At 37.2% G+C, this 22440-nt stretch overlaps 2 protein-coding genes across 3 annotated transcripts; one reads left to right on the forward strand and one right to left on the reverse strand.

Annotated features, from left to right (window-relative positions):
* The first annotated feature begins 3978 nt into the window (after positions 1–3978).
* Positions 3979–11513, forward strand: LOC129274817 (ankyrin repeat and death domain-containing protein 1A-like). The gene is made up of 5 exons (XM_064108344.1): positions 3979–4109; positions 4999–5186; positions 6334–6486; positions 7070–9514; positions 11234–11513. Exons 1-4 carry the CDS (start codon positions 3981–3983, stop codon positions 7404–7406), a joined length of 807 nt encoding a protein of 268 aa, XP_063964414.1. The 5' UTR covers positions 3979–3980; the 3' UTR covers positions 7407–9514; positions 11234–11513.
* A 1036-nt stretch (positions 11514–12549) lies between these two features.
* LOC129272168 (uncharacterized) lies at positions 12550–21463 on the reverse strand. 2 transcript variants are annotated; one of them, XM_064108579.1, is made up of 2 exons: positions 21282–21462; positions 12550–20746 (listed from the first exon to the last, which is right to left on the reverse strand). In XM_064108579.1, the coding sequence occupies exon 2, from the start codon at positions 20617–20619 to the stop codon at positions 14932–14934; it is 5688 nt and encodes a 1895-aa protein (XP_063964649.1). In that variant the 5' UTR covers positions 20620–20746; positions 21282–21462; the 3' UTR covers positions 12550–14931. The 2 variants fall into 2 exon arrangements, 1 of the variants encoding a protein (XP_063964649.1); XR_010295469.1 differs by having other exon boundaries at positions 12672–12759; positions 13295–21463.
* Between the last annotated feature and the right edge of the window lie 977 nt (positions 21464–22440).

Raw genomic sequence — 22440 nt, forward strand, 5'->3', positions numbered from 1 at the left:
AGTCTTTGACTGCTTGTGATTGTATTTTGATAGTTTTTATTGCAATAAAATCCAATATATATATATATATATATATATATATATATATATATCTCTCTCTCTCTCTCTCTCTCAAATTCTCTCTATCTATCCATCTGTCTGTCTTTCTCTCTCTCTGTTTCTCTCTATCCGTCTATCTATCTCTCGAATTCTCTCTATCCATCTGTCTGTCTGTCTCTCAAATTCTCTCTCTCTCTATCTATCCATCTGTCTGTCTTTTTCTCTCTATCCGTCTATATATCTATCTTTCAAATTATATCTATATCTATCTATCTATCTATCTATCTATCTATCTATCTATCTATCTATGTAACTACAGTATCTATCTATCTGTTAATCTTCTCTGTCTCTCTCATTCTTTATCTATCTAACATCTATCTATCTCTCTCTCTCTCTCTCTCTATCTATCCATCTGTCTTTCTCTAGTTCTCTCTCTCTCTCTATCAATCTATCTATCTATCTTCTATCTGTCTATCTATATGTAACTGCAGTATCTATCTACCTGTTAATTTGTCGCTCTTCTCTGTCTCTCTCATTCTTTATCTATCTAACATCTATCTATCTCTCTCTATCTCTCTCTCCCTCTATCTATCTATCTATCCATCTGTCTTGTTTTCTCTCTTTCTCTATTTCTCTTTTTCCGTCCATATATATATCTATCTATCTATAACATCTCTCCCTCTCTCAAGTTCTCTCCCCCATCTATCTCTCTATCTATCTATCTATCTTCTATCTATTTATCTATCTATGTAACTACAGTGTCCATCTATCTGTTAATTTGTCTATCTTCTCTGTCTCTCTCATTCTTTATCTATCTATATATCTATATATCTATTTAACATCTATCTATCTTTCAAATTCTCTATCTCCCTCTCCCTCTATCTATCTATCCATCTTTTTTTTTCTCTCTCTTTCTCTTTTTCCGTCCATATATACATCTCTCTATCTATAACATCTCTCTCTCTCTCTCTATCTATCCATCTGTCTGTCTTTTTTTCTCTCTCTCTATTTCTCTTTATCCGTCCATATATCTATCTATCTATCTATCTATCAAGTTCTCTCCCCCCATCTATCTATCTATCCATATCTCTGTCTTACTCTCTCTCTCTCTACTTCTATCTATCTATCTATCTATCTATCTATCTATCTATCTATCTATCTATCTATCCATCTCTCTGTCTTACTCTCTCTCTCTCTCTCTACTTCTATCTATCTATCTATCTGTCTATCTATATGTCTATCTATCTATCTATCTATCTATCTATCTATCTATCTATCTATCTATCTATGTCTCTATCTATTTATCAGTCTTCTATCTATATCTATCTTTCGGCATCTAAGTGTATCAATCCATCAAACTTCAATTTTCTTTCTATTATATGTATCTGTTTATTTTTATTTTGTCTCATTCTATTCATTTAGTTAATAATTTATATTTAGAAAAAAAAACTTTTTCATAACTTTTCATAAAAAAAAAGTAACTGCAAAAGCATGTTCGGATTTCACTCATATGACTGCTCTCTGTACATGAAGTGCCGAGGAACTCTATGTTCTGATCAGTAACTGTGCAGATTGCATGCGGTGGTGTGGGACTCGCCTGTGTCGCACGCTGCAACCAGCGACATGTGTAGACTCTTCACTAGTCGCTTTGTGGCTATTTTTGCGGAAAATGCCTTCGCCAGGGTGTGAAACGGAAACGCGCGTCCCGGTCCACCAACTTTCATTTATTATGTAAGTAAAAAAAAAAAAAAAAAAAAAAAAAAACCTTTGTTTTCATATCGCGCAATGTATGCATGTCACTTACATGTACATGCATACTATCAGCGCCCCTTCATTGGCGATAAGGAACGTAGTATATCTAAATTTCCTTTTCGTCCACCCTCCTTTTTATGATACATCCATGTCCCCACCATAGGACTTACATAAAAATTTTAAACGCACACACCCCCTCACCCTCTCCAACATAAACAAACACGCGCATGCACCCAAACGCAACGCATACGCACAAACTTAAAAATTATGAGAAAGATTATAATTATAATGATTACAGTGCTGGAGATCTTTTTTTTAAGGATATGAATAAAATGACATGAATGTTGCTTTAAATCGGAAAATCGTTTGAGTATTTTTGATGTTATATGTGAGTGAATTGCATTCTGTTGTAGGCCTACGCCAATGGGCCCGTATTCTGAAGTCGGGTTTAAATTAAAGTTGTGGTTTAACTATGGAGAGCCAATCGGGGAATAAATCCCGAACAATACACATTCAATTTTTTTAACTCGTATGATACCCAAATTGTTCCTAATTGTCTGGGTATGATAACTGGAGTATTTTTCTTCATTGTGAAAACAAAAGGAAACAAAATAGTAAACATAAAAAATACACAATATATAAACTTTTTTTTATTTTGGGCTTCCCATAATTCTAGTACAGAGTTAGACCTTGGTCTAAGTTAAATCTGACTTTAGAATACGGGCCAATGAAGAATTAAATTATTTTTGGAAAGTCTTGTAATTAAATGGCATACTTGTGTTGTCTGGTTGGGTAATTGTGAATTTGGGAGTTAGTTTCAAATACAATGTGTATGAGATTTTGGGGGATGGGTGAGTGCCTTTATGCAACTCTGATACAAAAATCCATGTATTTTGACATATCAACTTAAACAAAGGTAATACATTGTGATCATGAACAAAGAGTGCTTCGCTTAGACTCTTATCATGACAATTGGTAAGCAAACGAATTGCCTTCTGTTGTGAAACATACACTTTTGATAAGTTGAAATTAAGTTTAATTAAGTTTAAATGTGTTAACCTCAAATAATATTAAAATATCTAGGATGGGGAAATTGTGTACAATTACAATTTTATTGTGATGCAATACGCTGAGGGTAAACTTTCCTTAAGTCTCTCTAGTACTACATTTTAAAAACTTTACGATCTGTATGTGTTTTTTGCAACTAAAATAACACTTAGAATTGTTGTCCTTTTTGGGGTGGAAAAAATACACACTTTGCTTATTCAAGATTAAGTGTTAGTTTATTACATTTGAGCCAATCTTTTCAGCTACACAATTCTGACCTAACCGTGGAAATCAATTAAGGTAAATTGGAATGAGAACATAAATCAACAGTGTCGTCTGCAAACAAAAAATGACTTGAAATATTTGATTCGTAGATGATATGATTCACATATCAAAAGAAGCATCGATATCAATATTAATGTGAGTGGATTCGACACCATCGATCACTATTTACTGTTTAGATTCGATAAATAACTGGAAAACCACTACAGTGGAATACCAAGTGGTATACCAAGGACGCCATAATAAGTCGATATTTGTCAAAAGAATGAAGTTATCGATTAGGACAAATATTCTACAAAAAAAAACTATGTAATTCATTTGAGACAAAATCGATAAAGTTCAATATACTGAAAGAAGTACTAAAAGCTTTACAAATATCAAATTGGTCATTTATGAGAATTCTGAATTTAGAAAAGCAAAAAAAAAAAAATTGTGCATTGGATTTGATACGGTAGGCCTGAAGTCATAGGCCTATAATTTTCAATGTCATTCACTTTATTTTTTTTTTTAAATAAACACTACTTCCTGAACCTATACCGATCCTTATGAAGGACATGCGCCCGAAAGCTAGAAGAAAACAAGTCTATGGTACTTTCGTCTTTTAACTATTACATCTATATTCAGATTAACTATTCTGACTTGATTTTGATGACTTTTTTTTTTTTTTTTTTTTTTTTTCTTGTTTCCAGCCTAGAATATAAATGATCTTTCTGTTTTTCATGTCCAGGAGCGGATCAAAGTTTTCAAAGTGGAGAGACCACAAAAGCGGCAAATTTTTCTTGAAGAAGTTTCTGACAAGCAAAGAGTATCGAAGGCAATTTGCGGCTTTCTCGTCGTCGATCTTTTTCGGACTAGCCCCAATGAGATACCTCGTAGGCAAGGGAAGTGATCTTGAGAAAAATTGCAACAAAGGATGGACCCCGCTCCACTACGCCGCATGGAAGAATCGCCTGAACATCGTCAATTTTATTCTCAGCCAACCGGAGCATGTAAGAACTTGAATTAAAATGTTTCATTTTCTCTACATTCTAATTTCCACAATGCAACTATTGTATTTTCATGATGACCTTATTTTCATTAACTTATGCGGCATACCTATCTTTGTCTAATGGATTTTCGTGGCGTTATGTTCAAACAAACTGGCTTTTGATCAATGAATGGAAGAGGCAACACAACACTCGTCTACCTGACGTGTGGGAGCGGGATACGTACGTTGCACGTACTACTTTACATCCGGACTTTTCGCATTTCCTAGGAGGAAAGCTCTCGACAACGCACCAACTCCTTTGAAAATGCAAGTCAAATCACAATGGAGAGCTGAGGGGCTTTGTCGAAAGATGATGGACTGGGACAGCTTCGGAATCTCTTGACTCTAGACAACAACATACTTGTAATTGTTCTTCCGCTGCAAATCTATAGATGAACTGCTGTCCCAGTGACTTTCGACAAAAGCCTCAATTGCATTTTCAAAGGAATCGATGCGTTGTAGAGAGTTTCACCGTGGTAAAAGCGAAAACTCCCTAATACCCATTCTCGACTTAATTCATTTACAACAGTTTGCGTTCTCCAGAACGTTCCTGTTCTGTATCGTAAGCTCTCAAATGAAATGTTGAGGGCGGGTATAATTCAAAATTGATAGAATAGAATTGATAGAACGGGGCAACTTGCTGGCTGCGCTCCAGAAATGTAATTTCACCATGTATTTCCAATGCTATTTACAAAGTCAATGTGAGTCAATCATAATCCATTGTCCATAAATCCAGCAATGGTAAATCTTTAATTTCGAAGTTGTCATTTGCTACGTTTCCAGCTCCTAAATAATACACATCGAATTTTAGTATGCCATATAATTTGAGGTTCAATATTTTTTTCAATTAGAGGAAAGAATTAGTGAACTGGCCAGGAAAGGATGGCTCCACATCACTTCATCTCGCTGTCGGGGCTGGTCACTTATCAACGGTTGAAGCTTTGATAAACCACGGAGCCGACTTGAGAACCCAACTGAACAACGGTCAGACAAGCCTCCATCTAGCTGCTCAGCACCTGGATGGTCACAAGAAATCTAAGTATGTGGGGTTTTTCTTTTTTGTTCAAAGCATATACCATTATAGATGCTCAGATAGGATCAAATATAATTGATCATGATCATGTTTGCCATGGCGGTCAACGGATCCCATTTTGAATTATCTGGAATACAGTTTTTTCCGTAATGATATAGCTGTATAACCGTATATACACATACACGAGAGAAAACCACCGTTGTTATCGTTCAGCAAAGGTGCTCTCATAACATACAGTAATTTTCGGGTGTATAGTGGCCATTCTTGATGATTCTTGACCCGGATAATGCTATAATACAGTCATGGGGCTTGTCATTCTTACAGATGCTGGGGATCGTCACCGCACGTAGAACGAACACGAATCATTCTAAGTACTTTTATCCGAATACGACCATGGTCCATGATACGACCAAGTGGTTAACTTTATTGCTACTGACAGACGCCAGAGCAAGTGAGCGACAGTAGAGTATCGATCATGACTGTTATAATGGCAATTAGGACCGGCTTGACCGCTCTGGATCGTACAGCTGCCGTAGTAATTAACAAATATTGCCTTCAGGTGTCTCACCAAGTAACTCCTTGGTCTCACGTAATGGTCCAAAGCGGCCAATGACATTATTTTAAGAGACCGTTTTTGATCTGTTTACGAATGAATCACTGAAGATGGTTCTTATTCGTTGTACTTCAGATTGCAACAGTTCTATTTCGATCTAACACGACTGCAGCTGCACTGAAGGACTACTGCGGTTTAGAGCTGTAAAATTGTCACTTGATAGTCATTAGCCATCATGGCCGACGCTGATGTTTATTAAAAATATTCGACAATGGGTGCAATCGGCCGTTAATGACCGATCGACCCTCTAGCTCCAGAGCAAGTCATGAATCGCTTTGCTACACATCTTAAGTGACATTTCCTGAAAAAAAAATTTTATTCATTTTTCCCACTCTGCAAACTATTTATAGAATCAAATAATGCCCTGCGTTTATTTACAATTTTAGTTCCGTAAAATTCCAAAGCAGCTACATCTAGTTTTATTATAAAAACATAAGGAGCTTTACATTTCTCCTTATAGGAAATACTAGTACTTCTCTTTCCCATGTTTGGAAATGCTAATAATTTTTGACAAAAACGTGGTAATTTATCTTAATGCAGCTTAAAAGAAAACACGAAAGGAAAAAATTCCAAAGCTAAGAAAGTGCTAGAGCTCCTGCTGATGAAGGGATCTGATGTAAACGTGAAAGATGGGTGTGGAAAGGCTGCAAAGGACTACGTCAAAGACCAGGCGACAAGAAAGTTGATCAGCAGGTTCGTACTGAGCAGCCTATCATGAAGCAGTTCCGGATAGATTTTTATTGGGGTTGATTGCACACTTTCATCAAATAAAACCTGTTGCACCAGAACGTTCTGGTCAAACGTTGTGGAGGGGTTCGAGGCGAGCTATTGTTGATACACAATGGTCTGTGATCCAGCTTTCACTTTGTCTGGTCAAAACGTTCTAGGGCTAGGGCCACTACTGGATAAAACTATGGCAAATTTCCGAGGCGCTCAGAAGCTGAGCGAAATTTTAAAATAACCAAAATGAAGACAACTCGGATGTGAACAACACGTGTGGCTTCTATATTATTGTAATTGCCATAAGTATTTTTTATTTTTTCAAGAATCGGTAAAATCCTATGAAACTAGGTAGAGATATAAAGTGTTTCATTAGGGACCTGCTGAAGAAACTGCTGTCATATTCGTTATCATAATCATCGTCGTTTATCATGTAACATGTATAATCTTTAAGTTTGTTAGATATTGTAACTTTTATCTTAGATGTTATTATTCGAATAACAAAGGCAATCATGTTCATTTCTGCTTGTTTATTTTTGTTTCAATCATTTTGTAGCTATGGTGCTGACACCAAGAGTGAACTCACCATTCCGAAAAAGAGGATATCATATAAGGACCAGCAGAACTTTGAAAGGATGCTGACAAGGTTAGCCGACGACATCTCCGACAGGAGCCTGCGGCGCCTTGGTGAAGCTTTGAGGTTTCATGAAGTACAGATTGAACGATTCAAGGAGACTAACCGGAAAGGCGCCAGCGTAACGGCAGAAGGGACACGACAAATGCTTCAAGAGTGGTTCTTAAATTCTTCGAAAGACAATAGAATACTGAAGTTGGAAAAAGCATTGATATATGCTAATCTGCATCTGCTTGTAGAAACGCATCTACGCAAGTGATCTTTTCTGAAAAATGTTTGGTTTAATCCCCCCGACTGGATCAAAGCAAAAACATGCATCAATTTGAAGGAAATTTTCTGATTTTTTTAGAACTGAGATAGAACTGAGAATTAAAAGTGTCACAGAGTGTAGCTTCACCATGGAAACCAGCCTTGAATAGGCCATGCCCATTTTTGTGATAAATGCAAAGCAGTAACTTAATTTTTATATTTGTTAATCAATTACACTAATTTATATATAAATATAGACTTTACAAGGATAAAATCACTACAGATTGAATGATATGATAACGCCTAGCAACCAAATATATATTTCATACATATTTTATTTAAAAACTGTTGCCTAGCAACATTATTTTCCCTGGCAACCATATTCCCTTTTCAATATTCTCTCTTTTTTCACCAGATTAATTCATTTTATCATATTTTTTAATTTTTAATTTATAAAAACTGATGAAGTAAGTGAATTTTGATGAAAAATGAATAGAAGAGGAAGACTAGGATGTATAATGCATTTATGATCATGAAAAATTACATTATTGCCATGTTTGATTAACCCCTGCATGTGACAGATATCACTATGTTTGTGTGTATTTACGACTATACGCAGCAGTATGGTCTATTATTACTTAATGGATTTTATTGTATTGTTATAAATCATTCTTAGATACCCTGCTGTGTAATGTTATCTGTTCTAATCTAAATAATTGAGTATTCATAGATTTTTATGTTACCTATGGAAACCATTGTGTTGCCTAGCAACAGCATTTTCCTTAGCAACCATCACTTTTTGGCGATATTTAAAGCCTGTAACCTCCCCAAAATTCCCTTTTTTGTCCTCAAAATGCATCTTATACTATTTATCGTGGTGATGGCAATTAATTTCAGTCATCTGGCCAGGCAGTCGGCATATTGAGAGAGGGCTGGTTGTATGCAGAACATTTTTCCTTGGGGTGGCAAGACCACTACAAAATCTCCAAGAAACAAAGCGAGGGAGCAAAGCGACTGAGTTTGGCAAGGGGCGCTTCATAGTAAATTGAAGGATATCAATTATCATGCATACTTTTGGTTTGGTGAATTTTGTGAGAATTTTCAGTTTAAAATGTGACTTTTCACTGCGTACGGAAATGGGAGAGGAAATGGGTATTATTAACAAAATCATTTAGTTTGTTATTTGGAACATTTTATTATATAACATTTTAGGAAGGGTAATACGTATCTAAGACCAACCAATAAGTCTAAAAAGTGTCCGCAAACATGGGAAACGAAATTATTTATCAGTTTGGCAAATATAATTCCTAAACTGTAGCGATTGTGAACTCAAAAGCTAATTACTGCATGGGTTACCTAATAAAATATGTAAATCACAATGATCTATCAAAAGTTCTATCTGCGATTCTGGCAATTTTGCTGTGTTGTTGCAAGGTTGGTTTTTTTTTTCATTTTAATTATACCAGTGCATGGGCAATGGGGCAGTTAACACAATAGTCTACTTGTAGACCTTCAAGCAGGATTGCTGGTTTATCTGGACAACTTGGTGAAAAAAAAGGCTTTTCAATGATCACCTGCTGTGATTTAAACACAGATCAAGAGATCCTCAATATGTCGTACATATATCAAGAAGACAACAACAATTACTCTAATCTGAGCTTGTTGCTCACTAGAACCTGTTAGTCCCTGAACATTCTATATGGGCATTACTGATTCCAGCAGTTAATTAGCAGGTCAAATATCTGTTTAAGCAGAATTAATTAGGAGTACATGGAGTATAGGCCCTATTATTGTCTCATCAAGCTAAAGGGCAAAGTCTTAACCATTAAACTTATGAGTATTTCTTTAAGTTCTTTCTATGAACCTCCTTTTTCTAAACCGAGAGAAGGGCATTCAGGAGGAGGAGTAGCTCTTTATGTCAAATCAATCAAATCATATCTTCAGGCAAGAGTCCTTAATGTTCAGGTTCCTCATGGAGTTGAAGCATTGTGGATTCAAATGAGACCACCTCGTTTACCGCGATTCGTATCTAGCTTTTTTGTAAAGTATTATATACATGTTTTTATAATTTGTTATTGTAAAGCACATTGAAATGTTAATGTAATGCGCTATATAAATGTAACTTTTATTTATCTATTTATTTGCCAAACTTGCTAAATATATTTTATATGTAAATGGCTACTTCAAGATATTTAGAGTGTATTGATCCAAACCAGTACGGAAATCGACCTGGATTAAGTACGAATCACTATTTGATACAATTTCTTCATCAGATATTTGCCAATGCTGATGAACCCAAGACTCTGTCCACTGTTATACTCACCGATTTTTCAAAAGCGTCTGAATGCATCGACCACAACATTGTTATTAATAAATTGATTAACATTCATGTGAGACCCTGTGTTATATCGTGGATTGTGAGTTTCCTTGAGTGTCGTCAGCAAAAGGTTAAATATTTTGGCCAAATCTCAAACACTAAAGTTGTCAATGCAGGGGTCCCTCAAGGGACCAGACTTGGCCCGATCCTTTTTGTCGTCATGATTAACGATGCTTGCAATAATTTTGAATTACCTTATTATAAATATGTTGATGATTTGACTATTGTTGAAAGCCGTATAGTTTCATCTCAGTCTAATATACAAAATGCAATCAACGACTTGCATCAATGGTCTTTGAGAAATAACATGACTTTAAACCCATCTAAATGTTTTTCTATGGTTATAACATTTATGAAAAATTTTGTTGAAGAAAGTCAATTTTTCATTGGAAATAATAATTTAAATTTTGTTCATGAAGCAAAAATACTAGGTGTTCTTATACAATCTAACCTTAAGTGGGATAGCCAGGTATCAGATGTTATAAAAAGATGTAATAGAAAATTGTACATGCTCCGTTGCTTTAAAAAGTATGGACTTCCATTGGATGACCTGATTTTAATATATAAAGGATACATTCGCCCAATTTTAGACTACGGAGTACTAGTTTACAATGGTAACCTATCCAAAAGCCATGTACTTGCCTTGGAAAATATTCAGAAACGTGCTTGTAAGATTATGCTTGGATTCCAGTATGAAGACTATGCTAACGCATTGGAAACGTGCAATATTTCTTCGTTAGAGGCAAGACGAAAATAGTTATGTATTGACTTTGCCAGTTCTCTTGCCAAGCATCCACAATTTACAAATAGTTTACCTCCAAGGCAGCAATGAAATTATGTTTTAAGATCACAATTGAAATATCAACAATATAAATGCAAAACTAAACGTTTCCAATGTAGCTCTCTTCCATACTTTGTTAATCTTTTAAATAACATGTAATCAATCTAATTTTGTTTGTTGACGATTCCACATTTTAATTACATCGTTTGTTATTATTTTACCTTTTTACTATGTTAAGATATTGAACGTTTTTATTGTTTTTTTTTTTAAATCTCACTGCAATTTTCTGGCTATACCATCTGTGATAGGATATGGTGTGTACATGTCAAGATGTGATGAACGTAAAGCGCATTGAAATGTTAATGTAACGGCTATATAAAGGTAACTTTTATTTATCTATTTATTTGACAAACTTGCGGAATATTTTATATGTAAATGGCTACTTCAAGATATTTAGAGTGTATTGATCCAAACCAGTACGGAAATTGACCTGGATTAAGTACGAATCACTATTTGATACAATTTCTTCATCAGATATTTGCCAATGCTGATGAACCCAAGACTCTATCCACTGTTATACTCACCGGCTATACCATCTGTGATAGGATATGGTGTGTACATGTCAAGATGTGATGAACGTAAAGCGCATTGAAATGTTAATGTAATGCGCTATATAAAGGTAACTTTTATTTATTTATTTATTTGACAAACTTGCAGAATATTTTATATGTAAATGGCTACTTCAAGATATTTAGAGTGTATTGATCCAAACCAGTACGGAAATTGACCTGGATTAAGTACGAATCACTATTTGATACAATTTCTTCATCAGATATTTGCCAATGCTGATGAACCCAAGACTCTATCCACTGTTATACTCACCGATTTTTTAAAAGCGTTTGATCGCATAGACCACAACATTGTTATTAATAAATTGATTAACATTCATGTGAGACCCTGTGTTATATCGTGGATTGTGAGTTTCCTTGAGTGTCGTCAGGAAAAGGTTAAATATTTTGGCCAAATCTCAAACACTAAAGTTGTCAATGCAGGGGTCCCTCAAGGGACCAGACTTGGCCCGATCCTTTTTGTCGTCATGATTAACGATGCTTGCAATAATTTTGAATTACCTTATTATAAATATGTTGATGATTTGACTATTGTTGAAAGCCGTAAAGTTTCATCTCAGTCTAATATACAAAATGCAATCAACGACTTGCATCAATGGTCTTTGAGAAATAACATGACTTTAAACCCATCTAAATGTTTTTCTATGGTTATAACATTTATGAAAAATTATGTTGAAGAAAGTAAATTTTTCATTGGAAATAATAATTTAAATTTTGTTCATGAAGCAAAAATACCAGGTGTTCTTATACAATCTAACCTTAAGTGGGATAGCCAGGTATCAGATGTTATAAAAAGATGTAATAGAAAATTGTACATGCTTCGTTGCTTTAAAAAGTATAGACTTCCATTGGATGACCTGATTTTGATATATAAAGGATACATTCGCCCAATTTTAGACTACGGAGTACCAGTTTACAATGGTAACCTATCCAAAAGCCATGTACTTGCCTTGGAAAATATTCAGAAACGTGCTTGTAAGATTATGCTTGGATTCCAGTATGAAGACTATGCTAACGCATTGGAAACGTGCAATATTTCTTCGTTAGAGGCAAGACGAAAATAGTTATGTATTGACTTTGCCAGTTCTCTTGCCAAGCATCCACAATTTACAAATAGTTTACCTCCAAGGCAGCAATGTAATTATGTTTTAAGATCACAATTGAAATATCAACAATATAAATGCAAAACTAAACGTTTCCAATGTAGCTCTCTTCCATACTGTGTTTATCTTTTAAATAACATGTAATCAAACTAATTTTATTTGTTGACGATTCCACATTTTAATTACATCGTTTGTTATCATTTTACCTTTTTACTATGTTAATATATTGAACGTTTTTATTGTTTTTTTTTTTAAATCTCACTGCAATTTTCTGGCTATACCATCTGTGATAGGATATGGTGTGTACATGTCAAGATGTGATGAACGTGATCTGTTCTTTTCTCCTCTTTTCCTCCCTTTCTCTCCTCTCTTTTCCATTCTTTCTGTAGCTGCAGTCAATCAATCAAACATAGCAGACATGTTTTTACGGGAGTGGTTTCGTTTATTCTGTCTTTTCCTTGACTCCGTGAAAACTGTAACAAATAAAATACATAAATGGAAACCAATTAATATCATGAAACTTGACATAGCTCTTCAAACTAGATGATATCATTAAATAAAGCTTCCTTAGGTCCATGCTATCATATATCTCTTATAACATCTCTATAACTAGAAATTTGGGCGTGACCCATGGGCATTTCAACACAATTGCCCTTTATCTGACCTTATAAATATAGCCTTAAAATGTCCCTTCTTTGTATTTCATTAATTATCCTAACACTTCTGTAATAGCTAAATGCTCACAACTTCACTCACTTAAATACTTGTCTCATACAGGTCGATACTATATTCAACAATAAATCTATCCTTTCATCAAAGAAACTATTTCATAATGACTTTCGACCTTCGTAATAACTTCGTAAACTATAACCAACATGAATTCTTATATGTGGGGCATGTAACGCTACTCACATGTACGAGTGTAATCAACTAATATTTTAACACAAAAATATCATATTAGCACACATTATTTCTAATAAATTATACAATACGAGTGTAAACACTGACCTTCTTGCCTCTATTTTGTCGTTAAAGTTGGCTGCAACTAAGGGATTACTTAGATTTTCTTCAATTTATGGAAACATCAGGCATTTTATGCCTATCATCAAAACTCAAGATGTGGTGCCGCAGATGGCGTTCTAACTTTTTTGTTATCTCGACCACAAAATGTTTTGTTAAAGTCACGCAGTTACATGGCTCCTTTAAATTAGTTTAACTAATTTACCACAATAGATTATTCAATGAACTTACAACCACTACTGTATGTCACATGTATAGCATAGAAATCAAGATTGTGTTTACATCTAACTTCTTTGTCTTTCAATATTGATTCCAAAAATATGTAGCATTCCTTAACAGTTAAACATATAGTATATTCAAAGTCAATTTTCACTAAATCTGAACAACAGTATTCACACTTGGTAATATCAATAATCTCCTTTACCAAAAAAAATCATGCATTTATTTTTTGCATAGTTTGAATCTAAGTACTGATTCGTAAAGTTATCAATCAGAAATTTAACAAACATTCTCTCGATTGCATGAAGCATTCTAATACGAGCAAATTTGCATATTTCCAAATTTTAAAGTGTGTAATATTACCTCATAGTTTGATATACTCTATCAACACTTCATGCTTCTATCTGAAGTTCCTATCCGCTATAAATTCATGCAGTACGCAGAGATTATGAAAATATTTGTAAAGGTGTGCTACATTCTTCTAATCACACCATTTAACTTGAACATGTTTCACATGTGCAATTTTTAAAAACTACCGATAATGTTAAACTTCATCAATCCATGAGTGTTTCAGTGTTTCTGTGGTTTTCAATTCAAATAATAAAACGGACTTGCATGTTAAACCTCAATAGGATTAATTCAATCCAAAGTAGGCACAATGAATTTTTACCTTTTTAACACATTTCTTAATCATTTATATTCATGCCTATGTTTACACATACAATTCAATTCTATCCTTTCAATTTGTTTGTTCAAATGATAATACGACATGTTTATACATTTCAAGAAACAAATATCACTCTATAGTCTTGTATCAGACTCACTGACTCAAATGATCATTTAAAGGATGAAATTTTGTCAAGCTATCACTATAACCACAATGTAGAGCGCTAACAACCTTGAACTTGTGTAGTCTCAAATATAGACCCAATCAAACAAATACAAATTATTCAGGTTAACCTCCAAAAAAAAAATGAAGAAATTGTGACGGAACGCCTATATGTTCCAAGGAATTTGTGTTTGTTTGGTTTTTTTTTCTTTTTTTTTTGTTCGAAAATCAATTATAATGACAAACTGTCAATTTTCAATTTAGTCTCATACTCAGGCTGTAGTATTTTGCTAAATTCAATAGTCATGATAAACTGTTACACAACTTTGGATATTATCACTTCCAGACTTAGGAATTCTGGTTAAATTCAAATTATTTAAAAACAACACCTCATATTCCTGAATTAGTCTAATTTCAGACTCAATGAATGACATTTAAAATAACAACTACTTAGTCTTTAACTTCAGACCCAACAGTGGTATCAAATTGATTGAAATGAAATAAGTATAATATTACTATTATTAGACCCAAAGTGATACCAATTTCAGCAAAACAAAAAATAGTCTTAATTCAGACCCTATGGCTCCTTGTTAGGGAATCTTCCTTGGTCTTCCTGTGTGACCAACAAAATAAGTTTATGTATTGGTCGTTCTAAGTAACGTTGCTGTGAGATTCGCTTTCCGCGACTGTCCAATTTAGAGTCACTCATCACTAACTTAACCTTGCGCACATGATTGTCTAAGGATGGGTATACATCAACTACTCTGGCTAGCGTCCATTGGTTTCTTGGATTCTCATCCTTTACGATTACAATGTCACCGACGTGCGCATTTCTCTGAGGATAAGTCCATTTCTGACGTGACTGAAGGCTCTGAAGGAACTCATGCTTCCAACGCTTCCAAAATTCATTGGCTAGATGCTGAACTCTCCTCCATCTTTTCCTAGAGTACAAGTCCTCTCGTTGAAATTGGCCAGGAGGTGGTAACAGCACACTAGTTTTCATCGTTAGCAGGTGGTTCGGTGTCAAGGGTTCTGGATGTGTGGGGTCATTCAAGTTCTCGATGGTCAGAGGTCTACTATTTACAATAGCCGCTGCTTCGTTCATGAGGGTGCGCAGGGACTCATCATCAAGTTGCTGTCCAGCTTTGTGTAGCAAGGCTTCTAGTACTCGGCGTATAGTGCGTATTTGTCTCTCCCATACGCCTCCCATGTGACTTGCTGATGGGACGTTGAATTTGAAGTAGATGTAGTCACAGTCTTTATTCAGAAGGAATTTTCTGATCTGGTCATGATGAGCAGCGCTACCCTCTCCTAGCTCAGACACAGCTCCGATGAAGTTTGTGCCTCTGTCAGAACGAAGTTGACGGACAGGACCTCTAATGGATAGGAATCGTCGGAGAGCATTAATGAAAGAGTCACTTGTCATTGAGTTAAGAGTCTCTATGTGTACAGCCCTAGAAGCCATGCAGCTGAAGAGGAGGCCGTATCTCTTTAGTTCTCTCCGGCCGTCCTTTATCACCCAAGGACCGAAAACATCCATGCAGCTGTATGTAAAGGGTGGTGAAGGTTCAACTCTGTCCTTTGGCAGGTTTGACATCTTCTGCCACTGAGATTCACCGCGTAGCCTACGGCAGGTGACACACTTATTAATGAATCTTGAGATCGTCGAGCTCCCAGATACGACCCAGAAACCGCTTGACCTCAACTGGTTGGTGGTCATGCCTCGACCCTGGTGGGCTGTCTGAATGTGGCAATGTCTTATTATTAGCTCTGTGATATGGTGGTTCTTGGGTAGAATAACTGGATGCTTACTCTCATAAGAACCTTCAGCACATGTGAGACGTCCACCTACTCTTAGTATCCCATCAGAGTCGACGAAAGGGTCAAGACGGTGAAACCGACTATAGCCTTGATGCTTACGTCTGTATCTCTTGCCTGTATTCATGTCATTACCTTTGGCTGCTCGGTTCTGTATAGCCGTCAACTCATCATGGAATTCATCTCTTTGTACAGCCTTCAAGATTTCCAATTGGGCTTGGTTCAGTTCCTTCATAGTTAGTTTGTGTGGTACGATCTGGTGAGAACTCTTTCTGGTGCGGGACGAGATGGGAAGACCTCGTTCTCGACATTGCTGTTTCAAGAGAGACTTCAGTCTTAGGCAGTTTGCTACTGCCCTTTTAGCTCTGATCCAACAGGAGAATCTATCCAATCGATCAATCTCAAAGGCACAAGGCTTAGAGTGGCCCCGTACAATGTTTGTATGAGCTTTCTTTACTTCTGGATCATCTGGTTCTACATCAAACTCATCATCTTGTTTGAACTCATCTGCCTTATTCTCCCAAAGGAACTCTGGACCATTGAACCATGAAGATGACAGGAGTTGGTTGACTGTAGCTCCCCGGGATGCAAGGTCAGCAGGGTTATCATGTGTTCCCACATGTTTCCATTGTGATGGGGTAGAGTGCTGTCTAATCTGATGTATACGGTTAGCGACGAACACGTGAAATCGCTTTGTGTCATTGTTAATGTACCCCATCACTACATTACTGTCTGTCCAATAGAACTCTTCCGTGTTTGGGGGTACAAGTTCTCTCTGGAGAAATGCACTGATCTTGACTGAGATTACTGCGGCAGTCAATTCCAGACGTGGCACAGTGATAGGTTTGAGAGGAACCACTCTGGCCTTTCCCATCAACAGTGTACAGTGCACCTTGCCTTCATCATTGGTTAGCCTTAGATATGTGCACTCGCCATAACCAGTAGTGCTAGCATCAGAAAAGTGATGAAGCTGCATTTTCTTGACATCTCCAAATCCAGCAGGCTTGTAGCATCGCTGTATTGATATCGAGTCGAGATTGAGTAAATCAGCTCTCCATTTCTCCCATTTACTCATCTGGTCATCAGGCAGTTCATCGTCCCAGTCTACTGCTTTCTTGCATAGTTCTTGCAAGATCTGTTTGCCTCGTAGTATGACTGGTGCCAGCAGACCTAGTGGATCATATATTGACATGACAGTGGCTAACACTCCTCTTCTCGTCAGGGGTTTGTCGTGTAGAGTGAGTCTGAACTTCAGTGTGTCAGACTCGATACACCATAACACTCCCAGAGCCTTTTCCATTGGTGAGTCGGTTCCCAGAAGATCCGTCTTTGAGACTCCTTTCGCTCTATCTGGCTCTGGAACAGATTCCATTACTTCTTTGTTGTTTGATATGAATTTGTGTAGATGTAGTCCACCCTTCTCACATAACTGCCTCGTTCTTGAAGCTAGATCAACGGCATCCTTAGCAGAAGGGACAGATTTCAATCCATCATCCACGTAGAAATCTCGATGGATAAAGTCCTTCACGTCATCTCCAAATTTATCTGCATGGTCAGTAGCTATTTGCTTCAAGCAGAAATTGGAGCAGCCTGGCGAGGAAGATGCTCCAAACAAATGGACAGTCATACGTAGCTCCATAGGATCTTGATGGATATTTCCATTCTTCCACCACAGATATCTCAGGTAGTCACGGTGGTCCTCTCTCACTCTGAATTGGTGAAACATTTCCTTTATATCACAGCTAAATGCAATCTCGTCCTTCCTAAATCGGCAGAGTACACCTACAAGTGCATTCGTCAGGTCTGGTCCAGTAAGGAGATGATCATTTAGAGATTGTCCTTTACATTGAGCACTGCAGTCATACACAACCCGAAGTTTGTTAGGCTGTATAACGCCATGATGAGGGATATACCACACTGGACTATCCTCTGCCTTGAGTTCTGGAGCTAGCTCTGCGTATCCCTTCTCAAGGAGTGCTTCCATCTTTTCTGTGTAGCTACGGTGGTAGTTTGGATCTCTTTCAAACTTCCTTTTCAGATGCTGCAGTCTCTTATCTGCCATATATCTGTTGTTTGGCAGTTTTGGAGCATTTTCCTTGAATGGGAGTGGGGTCTCATAATGTCCATCATCTAACACTCGAACATTATCTTTCATGATTCTCATGAACCTTACATCATTCTGTGAGAAGGGTTCTTTACTGCTTCTGAGATCAGAGAAATCAGCTTCCAGCATCCTAAGCACTGACGAAGGATTTATTTCTTCCTTGATGGTGACATTGTGCGAAAATATCACACTCTTTCCCTTTGAAGTCGTGTTCTCGTTCAGCTCATTAGGTATCTCATAAGTGATGAGGCGATGACTGAACCCTATTCTGTCGTCAGGGCTGACTTCAAACTCCTTCTGGTTAGCTACGCCAACGATGCTCCAACCTAAGTCAGTTTTCATACCAAACGGTCCATCTCCATCAGGGGAAGGAATTATGTTGCGAGGAGTTAGAGCACTGGCGCAGTCATATCCGATGAGCAGTCCAACCTCACATTCTTGAAGTGGTAACAGTTCCTCTGCAATTTCAGTCAGGTGAGGAAACGAGGCTGCCACTTCAGGTACAGGAATATGCTCCCTGTTGGCAGGCATAATGTCTCGAGTATACACTGCAGGAAGATTGATTACCTTTGTGCTGTTGTGGGCACGAACTGTTAGACCTTGAATCTTCTCGCTAGGTATCCTTTCATTTTTCCTCGACATGGTAGAGAGAAGAAGATTTACCTTTGAACCATGTAGGTTCATTGCTTCTTTGGTAGACTCCAGCAAGAATGTTGTGTCAGACTGTGTGTCTAACAACGCATAGATCAGTCTCTCATCAATGCTGTCCTTCTGAGATATCCAGACTGGAACGACCGAAGAACACCTTACAGCCTGCCTGTTCTTAGTCATGTGATTTACTGTGGTATGAGAACTTGATGTTCTGAGTTGCTCTATTGGCCAAGAGCTGTCATTGGCAGGCTGGGCCTCCATCTGCACACTGGTTCTCTCTTGATTACTTCTGTTCCAATATTCATGAAGAGATGTGGGATGTCGTTTTTTGCAGACACTACATGTGTGCTTCCTGTTACATTCCCTTGAAGTGTGCCCTCGTTTGAGACAGCCATAACACAGTCCATTCTCTCGAACATAGTTCTTTCGTTCTTTCAAGGTCATTGAAAGGAACTTCTGACAAATTCCTAGCTGATGATGTTCCTTACAAAGCAAACAGACTTGCTCCTGCTTCCTTCCTTTTCTTGGAGGCTGTGGGCGTTGATCTGTTGAGGTGTACATGGATATCGCACCCAACACGGTCCGCTTCTTCTCTACCTTCAGCTCCTTTACACTATTCAGTGAGGTAACAGGATCACATGCGATGTTAGCTTCTTCCTCGATAAAGTTGCTAAATGCTTGAAATGAAGGGAAGGTGTTTCTATGAGTTTCTCTCCATTTAGCAACTCTTTTACCCCAGCTTATGATGAGATGGTCTGGAAGTTTGGCCAGGATCTTTCTATTTTCCCTCTCATCGTCCAATTGCGCCAGATTTCCTATGGTTTGCATTGCTGTACAGCACTGTTTCAAGAAATCAGACAGCATTCGTAGGCCTTGGCTATCCCTTTTGTTGATTCTCGGCCAGGATTCTAACTTGTCTCTGTAGGCATTGGACAGAACAAAGGGATCGCCATACCTACTTTCCAAGGCCTGTTTAGCTGCAGCATAGGAGAAGGCATCACCTAACAATGAATAACCTTGAACTAGTAGTAAGGGTTGTCCCTTCAAGTATTTCAGAAGATAATAGAACTTATCCTCTGTCCTTATGTTCTTTCTTTCTATCAGCAGGTCATAGCTTCTTTTCCATGTGGGATATTGCAGAGAACTCCCATCAAACACAGGCGGTTCTGGAGGGGGCAGGTGATTGAGACTCATCTGGTCCAGTATGGTTGCTGCTAATTGATCACTTGTTCCAAGAACTTGAGCACTTGGAGTCATTTTCTCTGTGGGAGAATCATCTTGGTTGTCAGCATTAACCCACCGTTTGCATTCAACCTCCTTTTGTGATGAACGTTTGGAGGAATGTCTAGATGACGTTGAATTTGAGGAGCCTACTTGTAGAGCCTTCATTCGAATGTGAGTTTCCTTCATCAGTTCGGTATGTTGCTCCTCAATCTCTTCGATTCTGTCAATGCTGTCATCATCCAGATTTAATGCCTCTTTAGTCTTACTAAGAGACTCCTGCAGCATCGATGCATTATCTATGGCTGCCTGTACTTCATCTCTCTGTTGTTTAATTACTAAGATAAGTTCTTCATCAATGAGGGCAGCTCTAAGTTTGTTGGCCGCCTGCCGCCAAGCCCTTATCAGTGAGCGAAACTGCCGTTCCTGCTGCTGGTACTGCAGGCCCTTCTTCGAATCGTCGTCCGACATCTTGTCCTCGTAGAAGAATAACCTCTAGAAGTTTTCACTGTAGCTGCAGTCAATCAATCAAACATAGCAGACATGTTTTTACGGGAGTGGTTTCGTTTATTCTGTCTTTTCCTTGACTCCGTGAAAACTGTAACAAATAAAATACATAAATGGAAACCAATTAATATCATGAAACTTGACATAGCTCTTCAAACTAGATGATATCATTAAATAAAGCTTCCTTAGGTCCATGCTATCATATATCTCTTATAACATCTCTATAACTAGAAATTTGGGCGTGACCCATGGGCATTTCAACACAATTGCCCTTTATCTGACCTTATAAATATAGCCTTAAAATGTCCCTTCTTTGTATTTCATTAATTATCCTAACACTTCTGTAATAGCTAAATGCTCACAACTTCACTCACTTAAATACTTGTCTCATACAGGTCGATACTATATTCAACAATAAATTTATCCTTTCATCAAAGAAACTATTTCATAATGACTTTCGACCTTCGTAATAACTTCGTAAACTATAACCAACATGAATTCTTATATGTGGGGCATGTAACGCTACTCACATGTACGAGTGTAATCAACTAATATTTTAACACAAAAATATCATATTAGCACACATTATTTCTAATAAATTATACAATACGAGTGTAAACACTGACCTTCTTGCCTCTATTTTGTCGTTAAAGTTGGCTGCAACTAAGGGATTACTTAGATTTTCTTCAATTTATGGAAACATCAGGCATTTTATGCCTATCATCAAAACTCAAGATGTGGTGCCGCAGATGGCGTTCTAACTTTTTTGTTATCTCGACCACAAAATGTTTTGTTAAAGTCACGCAGTTACACTTTCCATTCATTCCCTTACACCTTCACAACTTCCCTTTACATTTTTCTAGTTTCCTTCTTTATTTTCGCTCACCTATCACCGCATTCTTCTTTTTCCCCACTGACTCTTTTTCTAAGATCACATAGTATACATAATAGGTTCGTGTATCATTTTAAGAAACTGTTACGATACTTTGTATGAGAACTTTATATAATAATAATAATAGTGATATTTTATATAGCGCACACACCGTCCAGAGACGCTCATGGCGCTAGGCCAGCAACAGTTCCTTTTTTAGATAGCAAATATTATATACACGTACATTACAAACAGCTACTTAGATATAAATAGAAATCTTGAGTCACTACAAGTATCATCCTGGAAATTCCCAGCTACATCCTGGTGGGGCCTGGTGCCCTTGTGCTTGCTGCCCCGTTCACCGACAATTTAAGGGGCAAGCCCGGTCAGCTCAGTACTCACAGGAGCTCTAGCAAATAAGGGCACCAGCCCCCATAGGAAGCTAGTCAGACCAGCCTGTGATGACACAGAGTGTACCTTAAATGCATACAAAACAAATATTATTTCTTATAAAATGTACTTAATTATACAGTGTATATAGATTTAGTTGTGAAGGTATTAAAGGTTGAACATATAGGTCTTAAGGTGTACTTTAAATGTTTCATGTACTTTAATGGAGCGAAGTAACTGAGGAAGTTGATTCCACAACTTGGCCGCAGCATGTGAGAAGGACCTATCCCCCCAAGATCGAATGTCGGGTACGAGGAATCAGAAGCAAATTGTCACTTCCAGATCTTAAAGTACGAGTTGGATTGTAGGGATGTAGCGTATCTTTAATATATTGTGGCGACATCCCATGAATGGCTAGATGAACAAGTAACATGAAATGAACTCTTTTGTTGACAGGCAACCAGTGAAGAGAACGTAAAATTGGTGTGATTGAAGACATTCTAGGTGTGTAGGTAAGAAGTCTC

The sequence above is a fragment of the Lytechinus pictus genome, chromosome 13, assembly GCF_037042905.1.
Source record: "Lytechinus pictus isolate F3 Inbred chromosome 13, Lp3.0, whole genome shotgun sequence".
NCBI lineage: Eukaryota > Metazoa > Echinodermata > Echinoidea > Temnopleuroida > Toxopneustidae > Lytechinus > Lytechinus pictus.

What these genes read in the sequence shown, in the direction of transcription:
- LOC129274817 (XM_064108344.1), top strand. Translation starts at nt 3,981, where the DNA reads ATGAGATACCTCGTAGGCAAGGGAAGTGATCTTGAGAAAAATTGCAAC. An exon ending in TTCTCAGCCAACCGGAGCAT is followed by an intron (nt 4,110 to 4,998) that starts GTAAGAACTTGA and finishes TTTTTCAATTAG; the next exon opens with AGGAAAGAATTAGTGAACTG. An exon ending in ACAAGAAAGTTGATCAGCAG is followed by an intron (nt 6,487 to 7,069) that starts GTTCGTACTGAG and finishes ATCATTTTGTAG; the next exon opens with CTATGGTGCTGACACCAAGA.
- LOC129272168 (XM_064108579.1), bottom strand. Translation starts at nt 20,619, where the DNA reads ATGTCGGACGACGATTCGAAGAAGGGCCTGCAGTACCAGCAGCAGGAA.